Source organism: Telopea speciosissima, chromosome 3 (genome assembly GCF_018873765.1).
Source record: "Telopea speciosissima isolate NSW1024214 ecotype Mountain lineage chromosome 3, Tspe_v1, whole genome shotgun sequence".
NCBI classification, from domain to species: Eukaryota; Viridiplantae; Streptophyta; class Magnoliopsida; order Proteales; family Proteaceae; genus Telopea; species Telopea speciosissima.
The window spans coordinates 34404352-34417191 of NC_057918.1; the positions used below are offsets into that span (position 1 = coordinate 34404352).

The window sequence follows — 12840 nt, forward strand, 5'->3', positions numbered from 1 at the left end:
ATCTTTGGTGTAGCGCTCCTTCCCACAGTAGTCACACTTCACAGGAGGGCAACCAGATGGGGCAGCAGGTGCAGCAGGACCACTAATCTGGACCCCAGGAGAGCCAGCAGAAGATGCTCGAGTCCCTTTGGCAGAAGAATTATATAGGGCAGCACGCTCCACAGGCAGAGGATGCACCATAGCAACACTCTGGCTTTCTTCAGAGGCCACAATTGCATAGGCCTGGGAAAGGGTAGGAAATGGATCCTTATTCAAGAAATGAGCACGGATGGGATCGTACTCCGTATTCAGCCCTGCCAAGAAATCATACACCCGAAGCTTCTCTTCCCACTGGTGATAGGCAATAGTGTCAGCTTGATAAGTAGCAGTAAACTTTCCATAGAAATCTAGAGTCTGCCAAATTCCCCTCATGGTATTATAGTACTGGCTCAAAGTGAGATCTTTCTGTTCCATCTTATGGATCTTCCGATAGAGTTAATAACACTGGGCAGCATTACCAACCTTAGAATAGGTTTCTCTGGCAACACTCTAGACATCGGCAGCAGTCTCTAACAGAAGATAACTCTGAGAAATAGTCTGATCACTCGAATTGAGAAGAAAAGACATCACAAGGCACTCATCGAGATCCCATTTATCCTGGGCCTTCCCTTCAGCAGTAGGACGAATAAATGTACCTGTCAAATGGCCTTTCAAACCACGAGAACCAATAGCGAGCGAAGTAGACCTCGACCACATGAGGTAATTATTGCCAACATGTTTAACTGAGGTAGTCTGGAAGGTAGGGAAATCCTTTTCACGGTGCACAGAGGACCCTCCTTTGTCCAGAAAAAATGGCAGAATTTTCGTCGTCAGACATAGCCGCAGAGAAGGGAAAAAAAAATCACAAAGCTTCACTCAACAAAGCAACACATTAAAAAAATCCCCAAAAAAGAATAGAAGATTTAAGGCATAGGTGAAGGCAAAGAGCCCTTGGTGGGATACACTCACCACCAAGGGAAGTCGAAGGAGAAAGGCAGGGAAGGGGACCCCTACGGCTTGGGCTATAGAGGCAGAAAAAAGGTGGGTGGGAAAAAAGGGAAGGAAAAAGTGGGGAAGGGTGGGCGGTGGTCTCGCGAAAAAAGAGAGAGACGCGAGAAGAGAGAGAGAAGGCGGAAGGGGTGGAGGAGATGGGAGGCGGAAGTGGTGGTGGTGGTGCACGGTAGTGGTATTGCGGCGATTGTTTTCTTAGTCTCAACCATTACCAAAAAACCTAGGTCGATTTTCCCTCGCTCTGGATACCATGATGGAATCTGGAAAATGGGAGAATGACTTGTGTCAATGAGACATAGGCCAACTTTATTTATAATAAAGAATAGAACAATCTAGAATGAGTACAAGACCAAAATACCCCTATTGAGAATTCTACCCTTGTACCCATATTACAACACAAATTGATTCAACTCTATAGAACCCAGAACAGTTTTGATTTCAGCTCCTATCTTCTCCTTTCAATTCTTGAACCCAATTCAGTTTCCTTCCAACTTCTTCCTAATTCTGGAACCTTTCTTAAAGCTCTATAACCCAGTCCTTTCTTCAATTATCACAGCCCTTAGATATAGAATTTAAATTCTGGTTTTCAAAAGTAAATGTTCCATCTTCAACCTCACAAATAGCCCAATAACTCTTAATCACTTACTTAATTGATAATCCAACACCAAGTTCTTCTTCTTAATCCCAAATCCTCCTCACATTCCTCTAATTCAGCATTTCAAGAATTCAAATCCTTTAATTAACTTCATAAAGTCATAGCAGCCTGCACTAACTTTTATTTTTGTTGTTCTTTTCTTCTCTTTCTTCTCTTTCTTTCTTTTTCTTGTAAGTTCTCTAAGTCCTGATTCGGTTCTGGTTTGCCCAGGTCCAACTTAACTCGGCTCCTCTGATTTCTCTGCAACTCTTGAATTCCCTCTGCATTTCTTCACTTCCAGCAGTTCCAACACTCAACCACAAACCCAAATTGATGTTCAATCCTTCATAACTCAGTTGTAACCCAATTCAAATCCTCCTAATTCTTGGTAAATTCAGTTGAGTCCATCCTTAGTTATAGCTTCCCCATGAAATTTCTTGGTTCAGCAGTCTAACTCACATGATACTCTCTTAACCATGTTATCCAGTAATCCCTATTCCATCTGCTTCCTTCTTCTTTCTTCCTTCTTTTCTTCTTTCTTCTTTAAGTTCCAGAATTTCAGCAACTCCAGCAACACATCTGAACTTCAACTTCTCATCCCCTTCCTTTCTTCTTCTTTTTCCTCCAAGTCTGAAACTCTGCAGTTCCCATTTCAGTTTCCATCGTCTCCTCTTCCTTTTTTTTCTTCATTTTCTTCTTCTTTTCCTCCTCCTCTAAGTCCAGAATGACTCTACTACATAACCGATTCTTGATTGAGCTCAAGAGTAGGAATAGTAAATCTATTTCCTAATTTTAATTTAGCTTATATATAAATATCCTAATTACTGACTCATTAGTGCTATTACAATTTAATCCAAATAGCTTAATGGGAGCTGATTACTAATTATGTCATAACCCACATTAATATAGTCAAATCATCACTAGTCCCTAATTACTTAGCATTATAGACACCTCAACAGAATTTGCTAGGTGGCTTCACTTTATCATGCCTCTTCCTACTAACCATACACAACCTCATATGCTACCTCTTCTTTCCTCAGCCATGTGGCTGGCTTTGAGCAGCCACCACCTCCTTCCCCATGCACAGCTCATAGGCCACCTCCTCTTTCCTCAACCATGTGGCTGGCTTTGAGCAGCCACCACCTCCTTCCCCATGCACAGCCTCATAGGCCACCCCCTCTTTCCTCAACCATGTGGCTGCTCCTCTTTGAATCTCCATAACTCAAACAAACCATAGTTATCCATCTTTGAACCACTTGGTTCAGTCAAACCAAACCAAACCAAACTAGACCAGTCCAGACCAAACCAAATCAAACCAAATCAAGCCACCTCCTACTTGACTATTCACACCTACTTCACTATTCACTTAGTGTATAACACTATTATGAATCCTATAATTTGTTAAACTTATATGTAAAATCATAAAATAACATGCCCTACACTGACATATTATAAAATATCACTTTTCACAATAAAATATGTATTAAATAACAGTAACACTCACCTTCTCCATGCAAATATTATTAAAATATTCTCACAAAGATATTAAAATAATTATGGACATCTAAAATAATAATATAATAATCATGACATGCATGCGGGGTGTTACAAGAACTATGGAGAACAACCTTGGAATCAAAAGGTTTGAAGATAAGTAGAACTAAGACCGAATACATGATGTCTAACTTTAGCAGCTCGGGGACGGATAATGAAGTGGTGAATATTGAGTGAGGCGGCATAACTGATGGCATCATAATAGAACGATGGTGGTCTTCATGTTGAAGGAGGTTATATGCCTGGAGAAGAGTCAGAAATTTGTCCCTGCTAAGAATCTGAACGTGAATTTGGTCATACTCTTGATTGAGGCCAGTAAGAAAGTCATAAACCCTTTCATTCTCACACTCTTTCTGAAAAGTAGTGGCATTCGAAGTACATGCCATGGGAATAGGGTGATAAAAATATAGTTGTTGCCAAAGAGCATTCAGAGCACTATAGTAGGATGTAAGAGACAATTCCTTTTGAGTAGTCTCACGAACTTGGCGACAGAGCTTATAGATTTGAGAATAGTTACTGGTCTAGGCATATGTCTGGTGTACCGTATCCCATTATTCTTTTGTATAATTCATAAGAACAACACTAGCTCTAACATGAGGTTCCATGGAATTTAGGAGGAAGGACATAACCAATGCATCATTGGCAAGACATGTAGTTTTGGCAGTGCCATCAGTTGGTATGGGGATGTTGCCTGTCAAGTACCTGAAAAGATGATTTCTACGAATGGTCAACTGACATGCCTGTGACCAAGCAAGGTAATTAGACCCATTCAATTTTGTTGGTCCTGGCCGGAGAGAGAGGCATAGTTATCAAGGTGACGCCATGATGTTGCCATGGCGTTCAGGCTCCTTGGTCACCTTGGACGCCTTGGGCGCCATGGCGGGCGCCTTGCCACCATGGTGGTGTCGCCTTGATTTTTGACCCTCTAAAACACCATGGTCGCCTTCTTGCCTTGATAACTATGGAGAGAGGTGATGGCAATGAGTCCCAACAGGACTCACCTCACTACCCCCAAGTCCTCCCAAGGAGTTAGAATTACTGTTATTCTCCGTCATAGAGTCAGAATCTCAAACAAACTGATAGGGTGCTGAAAGTAAATGAATGAAAAATAAAGAGAGGTAGTGTAGTGGCTACCGTAATTCATAGATCTAGTGATGCGAAGGACTTAGGAGTCCATATGATGATTGGTGATACTAGGCAGCAAAGCGAACAAGGCCTGAAGGCCTTAACTATCAGAGGTAGGGACCTAGAGGCCTCCCGGATAGTGGCAGGGGCCTTAGGAGGCTTGGTGGACAGCAACACGGGGCCTCAAGAGGCCTTGTGGGCTCACAATAGCAGCAGTAGGATCCGCGGAAGGCAAAGGAGCCAGGCAAGAGGGTGGATGGCCTGGAGGGCTCGCGGCAGCAGTGGGAGGGCTTGGGGCCTTACAGTGCAAGGCCTAAGAGCCCAGTGAGAGGGTGGATGGGGCCAACGAGTCCATCGTGAAGGTCTAATAGGCTTGGCGGTGGACAACAGGTGGCAGTGATGGTGGTGGTGCGATATGTGCTGGTCAGCGATGGTCAGCAGTGTTGTTAGAGTCACATAAGGTGCGACATGTGTTGGTGCATGTTTAGTCAACCATGTTTGACAAGGGAGGCCGGAGCCTCGAGAACTGGTGGTGGAACCTTGTTGGCGGTGAAAAAAAAAAAACAAAAAAAAACTTTTTCTAGGGTTTTGGGCTTTGGTACCATGTTGAATATTAGAATGATTTCGCTTGTCTCCAGAAGACAGAGGCCTACTTTATTTATAGATTAGAAAGGGAATACAAATAAGGTATGCAAGGTGGAGATGACTCAACTCCACCTTAACACACACATGTTACATTGAACCTAGGCATATTGACACACATTAACAGGGGGTTTGAAGGATAAATGTTCCATTCTTTACAAACTAAGCTATTTTCTTGATGCCTTGGATGTGCTCTTTTTTTTATTTTTTTTCTTTTCTTATTTCCTGCATTCTGTTATTTCTTATTTCTATTTTTTTTTTTTTTGGTGGGGAGACAGTTATTGGTTAGTTCTTAGCATGTAAAGATAGGTTTTGAACCCAGTTCCATGTTTGAGCATCCAGAAACTTTGCCGACTTATTCTTTCCCCCAGTCGAGCCTCTGTGACAAGACCAAGAACATAGTTTATTGATCTTTAATTCTAAGGTCTTCTTTTGTTCCACTCGGTGGGTGAATATTTTTTCATGTTCTTGTTTATAGATGAACATGCACTCTTGGCTCAATCTTTCATTCTATATGTTCTTATAATTTGTTGACATAAAATATGTATGTAAGCATGTCTCTGGGTTTCCCTTCTTTTTGTTTTCATTTCGTTTTGGACACCCTAGCAATTAGATTATGAGGAGTTCCCTCATAATGTAGTAATTCATGTGTTGTTAATTACAGTTTTCATCAAGTCATGCCGTCCATTTGTTTGGGATGATGTGCTAACTGAACCAAACTGAGCTAATGAGCTTTATATCTTCTACATGGGGTTGGCTGCAAAAGCCTTATTTCACCATTCAACCTTGATTAGGATAATATCTTCAGGTAACTCATTACCATTTATCTTTATCGCCACTTCAATCCTAGGCATTTTGGTGCCTAATAACTCCTCCAACGTGTACCATGCCTCCTCTTGCTTGTGCACACATTGGTCTTTGATGCACGTGGCTGAACCATCTCATTTCATTCTCCCTTTTTTTTTTCACCTATAATTGTTATGATTAAAGTCTCTTGACTGCTTTTATTTCTGATTCTATCCCATCCTTAGCTCAGCACTAATCCATCTCAGTATTCTCATGTTAGCAACACATAATATATATCCTTTACACTATGAATTTTGTGGATTGGGTATTTTTTTGTTAATTATTTATTGTGATTTTCTTACTACTAATTCTCTGCGTGTGAAGTTATTTATTATGGTTTTCCTACTACTAATTCTCTGTGTGTGTGTGTGTGTGTGTGTGTGTGTGTGTGTGTGTGTGTGTGTATTGTCTCCTGCCCCCTATTCAAATCAGGTCGCGATGGCTGCGAACTTGAGGGACTTCGTCTTAACCAGTCGTAATGGTGAAGAGGTAAAGCATAGCATTACATTAGATACTCCTGACGTTCTTTTATTATCCCTCGTACTGTCCCTCTTAAAATTTATATCATGATGCAGTTAAATCGTCTTCTACATGAATGAAAAGAGTGATAATCTAATTTTTTGGTTGATCTCACAGAACTAATTTCATTAATGATCATTGCCTTATGCAAACCCAGGGAAATGAAAACCTTTGTAATAGTGACAGTGTTGATCTTGAAGTTTCTTGTAATTCCTTAATGTTGTTTCTTTCTTTCTTTTTCCTTCTTGTTATCTTTTCTGTTATCCTTTTGTATTCTGTTTAAATTTATCAGCAAGAATGCTTTTTTACATGCAGTCTTAAAGAAAATTGAAGATAAGTTTTTCATTTGCTAAAGAAAGGTAGTTCTAGCCTTTCCTTTTTCCTTAAAGTTACTCACCTGATGAAGAAAATAAAAGGAGATTTCAGAAATTTCTACTTTTATTTGTTTCATGAATTGTCATGTTTTGTTTTGGATCTAGCTTTCATTATGGTTATTACATGCTTCCTATTCCAATGAAACCAATTTCCCATATTTTTTCTTTCTCAGGTGAAAGGATCTGAAGTTTTAACGCATGATGGGTTACCAGTTGGATATGCTTCTTGCCCCACCGAAACAGTGAGGATCATTAGAGTGTTTATTGTGTGTTAGCTGAGTAAAGCTATGACTCAAAAGTTCTTCATTAAATGCTTATGCACTTTATTAGGACATTTGATTTTTCACCTAACTCAACATGCTGCCTGAGCATGGTTGCATTTCACCTTTCTCCTCAGATTTCGTTACTTTGTTTTTGGTGTCCATTTCTCATTTGGATATCTTTATGGTTTTGTTCAAATCGAATACGGTGAAAACCCCAACTGCATATAATTCTGCTCATATGATATTAGGGATCTTTTATTTTTCCAGATTAATTACGTGTCAGCTCATGACAATGAAACTCTGTTTGATATCGTGTGTTTGAAGGTATGCTACTTATTGTATATCTTGCCTTTTACAGCATATCTAGCTATACTTATATATTGTCTTGTATGAAGTTCTAACCAGCCTTATTGATTTATGCAGACCCCAATGGAAATTTCTGTGGATGATAGATGCAGGATAAATCATTTGGCGACCAGTATTGTAGCACTTTCACAGGTTTCATTTTCCTTGCATTAAGATGTGGTGGAGTCTTACATTTCTATCTGTAATATTCATAGACATATACCATGACAATCTCCTTTTCTTTTTTTTTTTTTGAGTTGTCTGTTGAGCTGTCTTGAGAGTAGCTTTAAGGGTTTTGTCAACCTCACAGAAACGACCTCCCAGGTCAATAACTTTCCTTTCTGAACACCTCACATGGAATTGCGGGCATCAGAAAACTCACAAATAGGGGACCTTTTAAAAAAAATTTTCTGAGATGTGATATGTGGATGTCATTAAAGATATGTATGAGGGAGTGGTGACTAGTGTGAGATCTGTGGGAGGTCAGGGCAAGGAATTCCCAATTATGATTGGATTACATCAGGGTTTAGCCTTAAGTCTTTACCTTTTTCCACTATCATGGATGATATAACCATGAGTATTCAAGACGAGGTCCCATGGTGTATGCTCTTCGCCGATGATTTCGTTTTGGTGGATGAGACAAAAGAAGGGATTAATTCTAAGTTAGAGCTTTGGAGGTCAACCTTGGAAACAAGAGGCTTTAAGATTAGTAGTATATGATGTGTAATTTTAGTCACACTTTGATGGATACTGATATGGGGCGAATTGAGGAAAGAGAGATACCACAACATAGTTGTCATGGCGTCGCCATGGCGTCCTGGCGCTGGAGAAGGTTGCATGGCGACCTACGCCATGGCGTCCCTCTTTGATTTCTTCTTCCTGTCTCTCTTTCCCTCTTCGATTTCTTCTTCCTGTCTTCTTTCCCTCTTCGATTTCTTCTTCGATTTCTGAATTTTCTTCTTAAAACTTGAGAAACAATAGAGAAAATAAAAAATAAAACATGGTCGACATGCTTGCCATGGCAACGTGTCGATATATCGACGTGACACCCCTCCACCGACTTGGATTGCCGTGACAACTATGTACCACAAAGTAACTATTTTAGATATCTAGGGTCAATCATAAATAAAGAAGGTGACATAGAGGATGATATTTCACAAAGAATTAAAGTGGGATGGATGAAGTGGAGATGTGCATCCAGAGTGTTGTATGACCGACGTATTCCTCTAAAGTTAAAGGAATGTTCTATAGGACTGTTGTTTGTCTGGCCATGATGTATGGGGCAGAATGTTGGGCAGTTAAAAAGTGTCATATGGATAAGCTTTGTGTTGCAGAGATGAGGATGTTAAGATGGATGTGTGGAAAAACAAGGAGGCATAAAGTACGGAATGAACATATAAGAGCAGACTTGGGAGTTGCCCAAATCAATGACAAGCTCCGAGAGAGTCGTTTAAGGTGGTATGGTCATATTCAATGGAGGGCTAGGGACGCCCCAGTAAGGAGGAGTGATATGATTCCGATTGAAGGAACTACAAGAGCTAGGGGCAGACCTAAAATGACCATAGGAGAAATGGTGAGGAAGGACATGCATAGTCTAGGTCTGGTCCCAAGTATGACCTCGGATAGAGCCTATTGGAAGGTAAGGATCCATATCGCAGACCCCATTTAGCTAAGATTATCCTGATGTGTTGGGCTGTGCCTCTTTCCTCGTACTTTCATCTTTTTATTTATTTCTCATCGCCCATTTATCTTTTTTCCTTTTGTTATTTCTCATCTCTTTGCCCATCCCTCTTCTCCCATCTTTTTTTTCTTTCTTTAGTATAACTCTGTTTTTCTCTACTTTGTTTTGTTTGGATCCATGTAGCTGACCCAGATTTGTGAGGTGAGCACAATTGTCTACTTAAATTTTATTGTTTTGTTCAGCTTGACACATAAGTTGATGGCAGTTGTGAAACATATTTTGGTTGAATTCACAGAAGGTTGATTAAATTGACAAAACATGTAGATAATGAAAAGTGGTGACTCATTTTATGTTCACGTAATACTAGTGAAATGCCAGGTTGTATGTGTGGGTTTTTGCTGATAAAATTGTAATTTCTGCCAATAATGAAGCATGTAACTCTCTTGTGGCTTTCTTTTACTAAATGAGGGAAGATAAACCATAAATGGCATGTCTATGCAATAGAGATACTTATGGAAAGGGCCATAACCTAGTGCAGGTTATGCGTCCGAGTAAGAGTGGATTGAAGACGATACCAACCTTTGGCATTTTTGCTTAAAGTGGCAGCTCTCGGACTCATGCTTGCTGCTCATTAACCATCGCCCCAAGCGACAACCCCTAAGGAACAATCTTTATCTCCCTTTATTCTTTTGATTACATTCACTATTATCAAGAAGAATGAAGAGAAAGAGCAAACAAATTCTCACTACTCAAAGTTCAAGCTCTGCATTTGCCCATTGCAAGAGTTCGATTTTCTATTTGCTTCATTTTGAGGTTGAACCTTCCTTCGAGGGGTATCTTAAAAATATATATGGATGGTGCTTGCCATAGAAACCTTGGTCCACAAAGTGGAGTCATTTTTAAAATTTTTAGGGTTGTGTGATGTAGAGGAGATATCGGACGAGTTCTTAAGCTGGTTGGACTAGCAGAAGTCCACCCGGACTAGTTGGAGGAATTAAGCAATATAGGGTGAATTATATATCAAATCGAAGATTTCGTCGAGCTCTTTTGGGGTCAGCCCCGTCGGCGCTGACGTATGCGTTTTTTGGCCATTTTCGAGTGTTTCGAAGGCGAAACAGCCAGCCAAAGTAATGAAATTTGAATTTCGAACTTTTATTTTCTTCTTCTGTAAGCAAGCCTCTCTATATAACGGCTTTGAATTCTCCTTTGTATGCAGTTTACATTCTGAATAGAACAAGTTTTCCGTTTTTCTCTACTTGTGGATTCAAGGTTCGTTTGTGCTAGAACGATATCTAGCTGTTGAATAATGTACACCAGAATACCGTGGGGGTATTTTGGTCCTTTTGGGTTTATATTTTTTATGTTCTATGTACTGCCGACTCTAACTCTAGAGTAGGGACAATTCTGTCCTTTAGGATGTAATTCTAATATTATAAACATATGGCTTGCTTGGTCTAATTTATCATTTAAGCATTCATTAAAGTTCTGTTTTATTAACATGGTATCAAAGCCAAATTCTTTGATCTAGGTTTTCAAAACGTCCCCTCCAACGTTTTTTCCTCCCTCCCTCTTCCACTCAATCTCTTCTCCTCTTTCTTTCTTTGGTTCTCTTCATCCAGTTTAGGGCAGCTCTAATGAGGTGATCTTATGATCTAGATGCTGCCCCTTCATCATACCTCTTCAAACAATGTTATAAATACCACTTGAGATCGATAACTGCTGTTTTTCCCTTCTGTGATTTTTGGAGTTCTCCCCCTCTTGAAGATCGTGCCTCTATTTGATTTGATTGATTTTCCATCTTGGAGATCCATATTAGCTGCCTTGGACATCACCTATCACAGGTTTACACCACCAACTGAAGACAATTCCCCTAGATGACTCTTTTCGATTTTGGGGTTACAGGTTTCAGATCTTGCTGATTTTTGGAGGGCTATTTTCTTCTACTTCAAGGAGCACTCGAGCAGGCTGGTACATAATTCTTCAGCAGTTTTATGGAAGTTTTTTGAAGATTTACAGATTTCCCTCCTTGGATCGATTCTGCCCATATCGATCTGAATTTTTTTCTGTTTTGGCTCTTGGCTGGCTGCATCGACAACTTGTATTTTTGCTGTTTTGAAGTTAGTATGGATCGGTCTGAAATTACTACTGCTACTTCCAGCATTGATGGCCACCAAAGGAGTGAATATCTGCCTTATGCTTCTGCTATTAAACTTAATGGGACAAATTACCTGATGTGGTCCCGCTCTACCTATTTAACTATTGCTTGCCGTGGGCTTACTGGGCATCTCCTTGGCACCACTACTGCACCATCTGACCCTGGTCCTCTTCAAGACCGATGGCTTTCAAATGATGCCATGGTGATGTCTTTTTTGTTGCATTCTATGCAATCAGACCTATCCAGTGGTTATTTGTTATTGGACACTGCACATCAGATTTGGGCTGCAGCAAAGGAGACAAACAGACAGATTGGGAATGATGCACAGGAGTATGAAATAAGAAAGAAAGTACATGACACCACTCAAAAGGAGTTCTCTATCTCTCAATACTATGCTGTCCTCAAAAGCATATGGCATCAATTGGATCACTACTCTGCTTTTCAGCCTATGACTCTTCCTGATATTGCTGCCTATAGGAAGCATGTCGATAAAATTCGAGTGACTTCTTGGCAGATCTGAACATTGAGTATGATCCTATTCTTGTGCAAGTTCTTAGTAGGACTCCCTTCCCTACTCTGGTGTGTCACACCCCGGCCCGGTTAATAAGGGCCTAGTGTGACTGGATGCCATCCAACATCCAATCAATCCCAAGGATCGCAAGTGCAGTACCCTATTCACAACAATGATCACAATATAGTAATTTAAACGCAGTGGAAGAGTTTAAATAAGAAGAATAAGATCAATAATAAAGAGAACTAAGTGATAATTCATTTATATATAAATGTGTGAAACTTGAGTTACATTTGTACAAATTCCACCAGTAACCCAAGATAAAAGTACAAGATCTATATCGTACTAAAGTATACAAAAGTGATGTATAAACACAAAAGAGTGGGGGAGATAGCCTAGACTGTCAGGCCACAATCAAGAGAAAGCACAGTCATCACACAAGCACGAGACATCGTGCTCCACATACAACGGAGCCTGAACTCCTGCAGCAATAGGAGGATCCAGAGCAGAGGTAGCTCTCATAGAAATATCGGCAGCAGTAGGAGAATCATCTGAAAAATAAGGATATCCACAGGGGTGAGCTCCACTAAGCCCAGCAAAGGAAACACACAAGCAAATGCAGATAGTCCATGATGAATGACCTAAAGTTAAGTATGCTCCTAATATTGATACTAGGTCACATGGGGTATAAATGCTACTGTAGTAGGTATGATATCCTCGGTCCCAGAAACACATAACCAGACGTCGGTCACCCGAACGATACCACTCTACCACGGTGGGGACCTGCCAGCTCAGGTATTACACATCTGACGCCAACGAACCCCCCAATGTTAACCCTACTGTTTATTCCTATTCCTGTAACGTTCTTCGGATATGGGACAGTAAATGGCATCCCAGAATCATCCCTTCGAACCTATCATGGGTTATCCAACACCTCTCCGCTGTTGGTAAGGGCCGTAGCATTGGGTTTATGATATCCCTATCTCAATGCACACTATCATGATGGCATATGTTCCAGTATTAGATAATAAGAGAGAAAATTTCCAGTGACACATTTCAATCAATTTCAACAAGTATCAAGATAATTTATGCATATGCAAGATGGAATGCACCCTAGTATCATGCAATCATCTAATGCATAAAAAGGGAAAACTATAAAACT

At 40.3% G+C, this 12840-nt stretch overlaps 1 protein-coding gene across 7 annotated transcripts in view; it reads left to right on the top strand.

Moving 5' to 3' along the window:
- Positions 1-12840, top strand: part of LOC122654486 (pullulanase 1, chloroplastic) — a 125260-nt gene that overhangs the window by 96480 nt on the left and 15940 nt on the right. For all 7 annotated transcript variants that reach the window (XR_006331918.1, XR_006331919.1, XM_043848599.1 and 4 more), the window contains exons 19-22: positions 6263-6319; positions 6897-6965; positions 7254-7310; positions 7410-7484. Coding sequence is in view for 5 of the 7 variants with exons in the window: in XM_043848599.1 (XP_043704534.1) it covers positions 6263-6319; positions 6897-6965; positions 7254-7310; positions 7410-7484 (258 nt within the window). In the remaining 2 variants the exon portion in view is untranslated. The remainder of the gene's footprint in view (positions 1-6262; positions 6320-6896; positions 6966-7253; positions 7311-7409; positions 7485-12840) is intronic.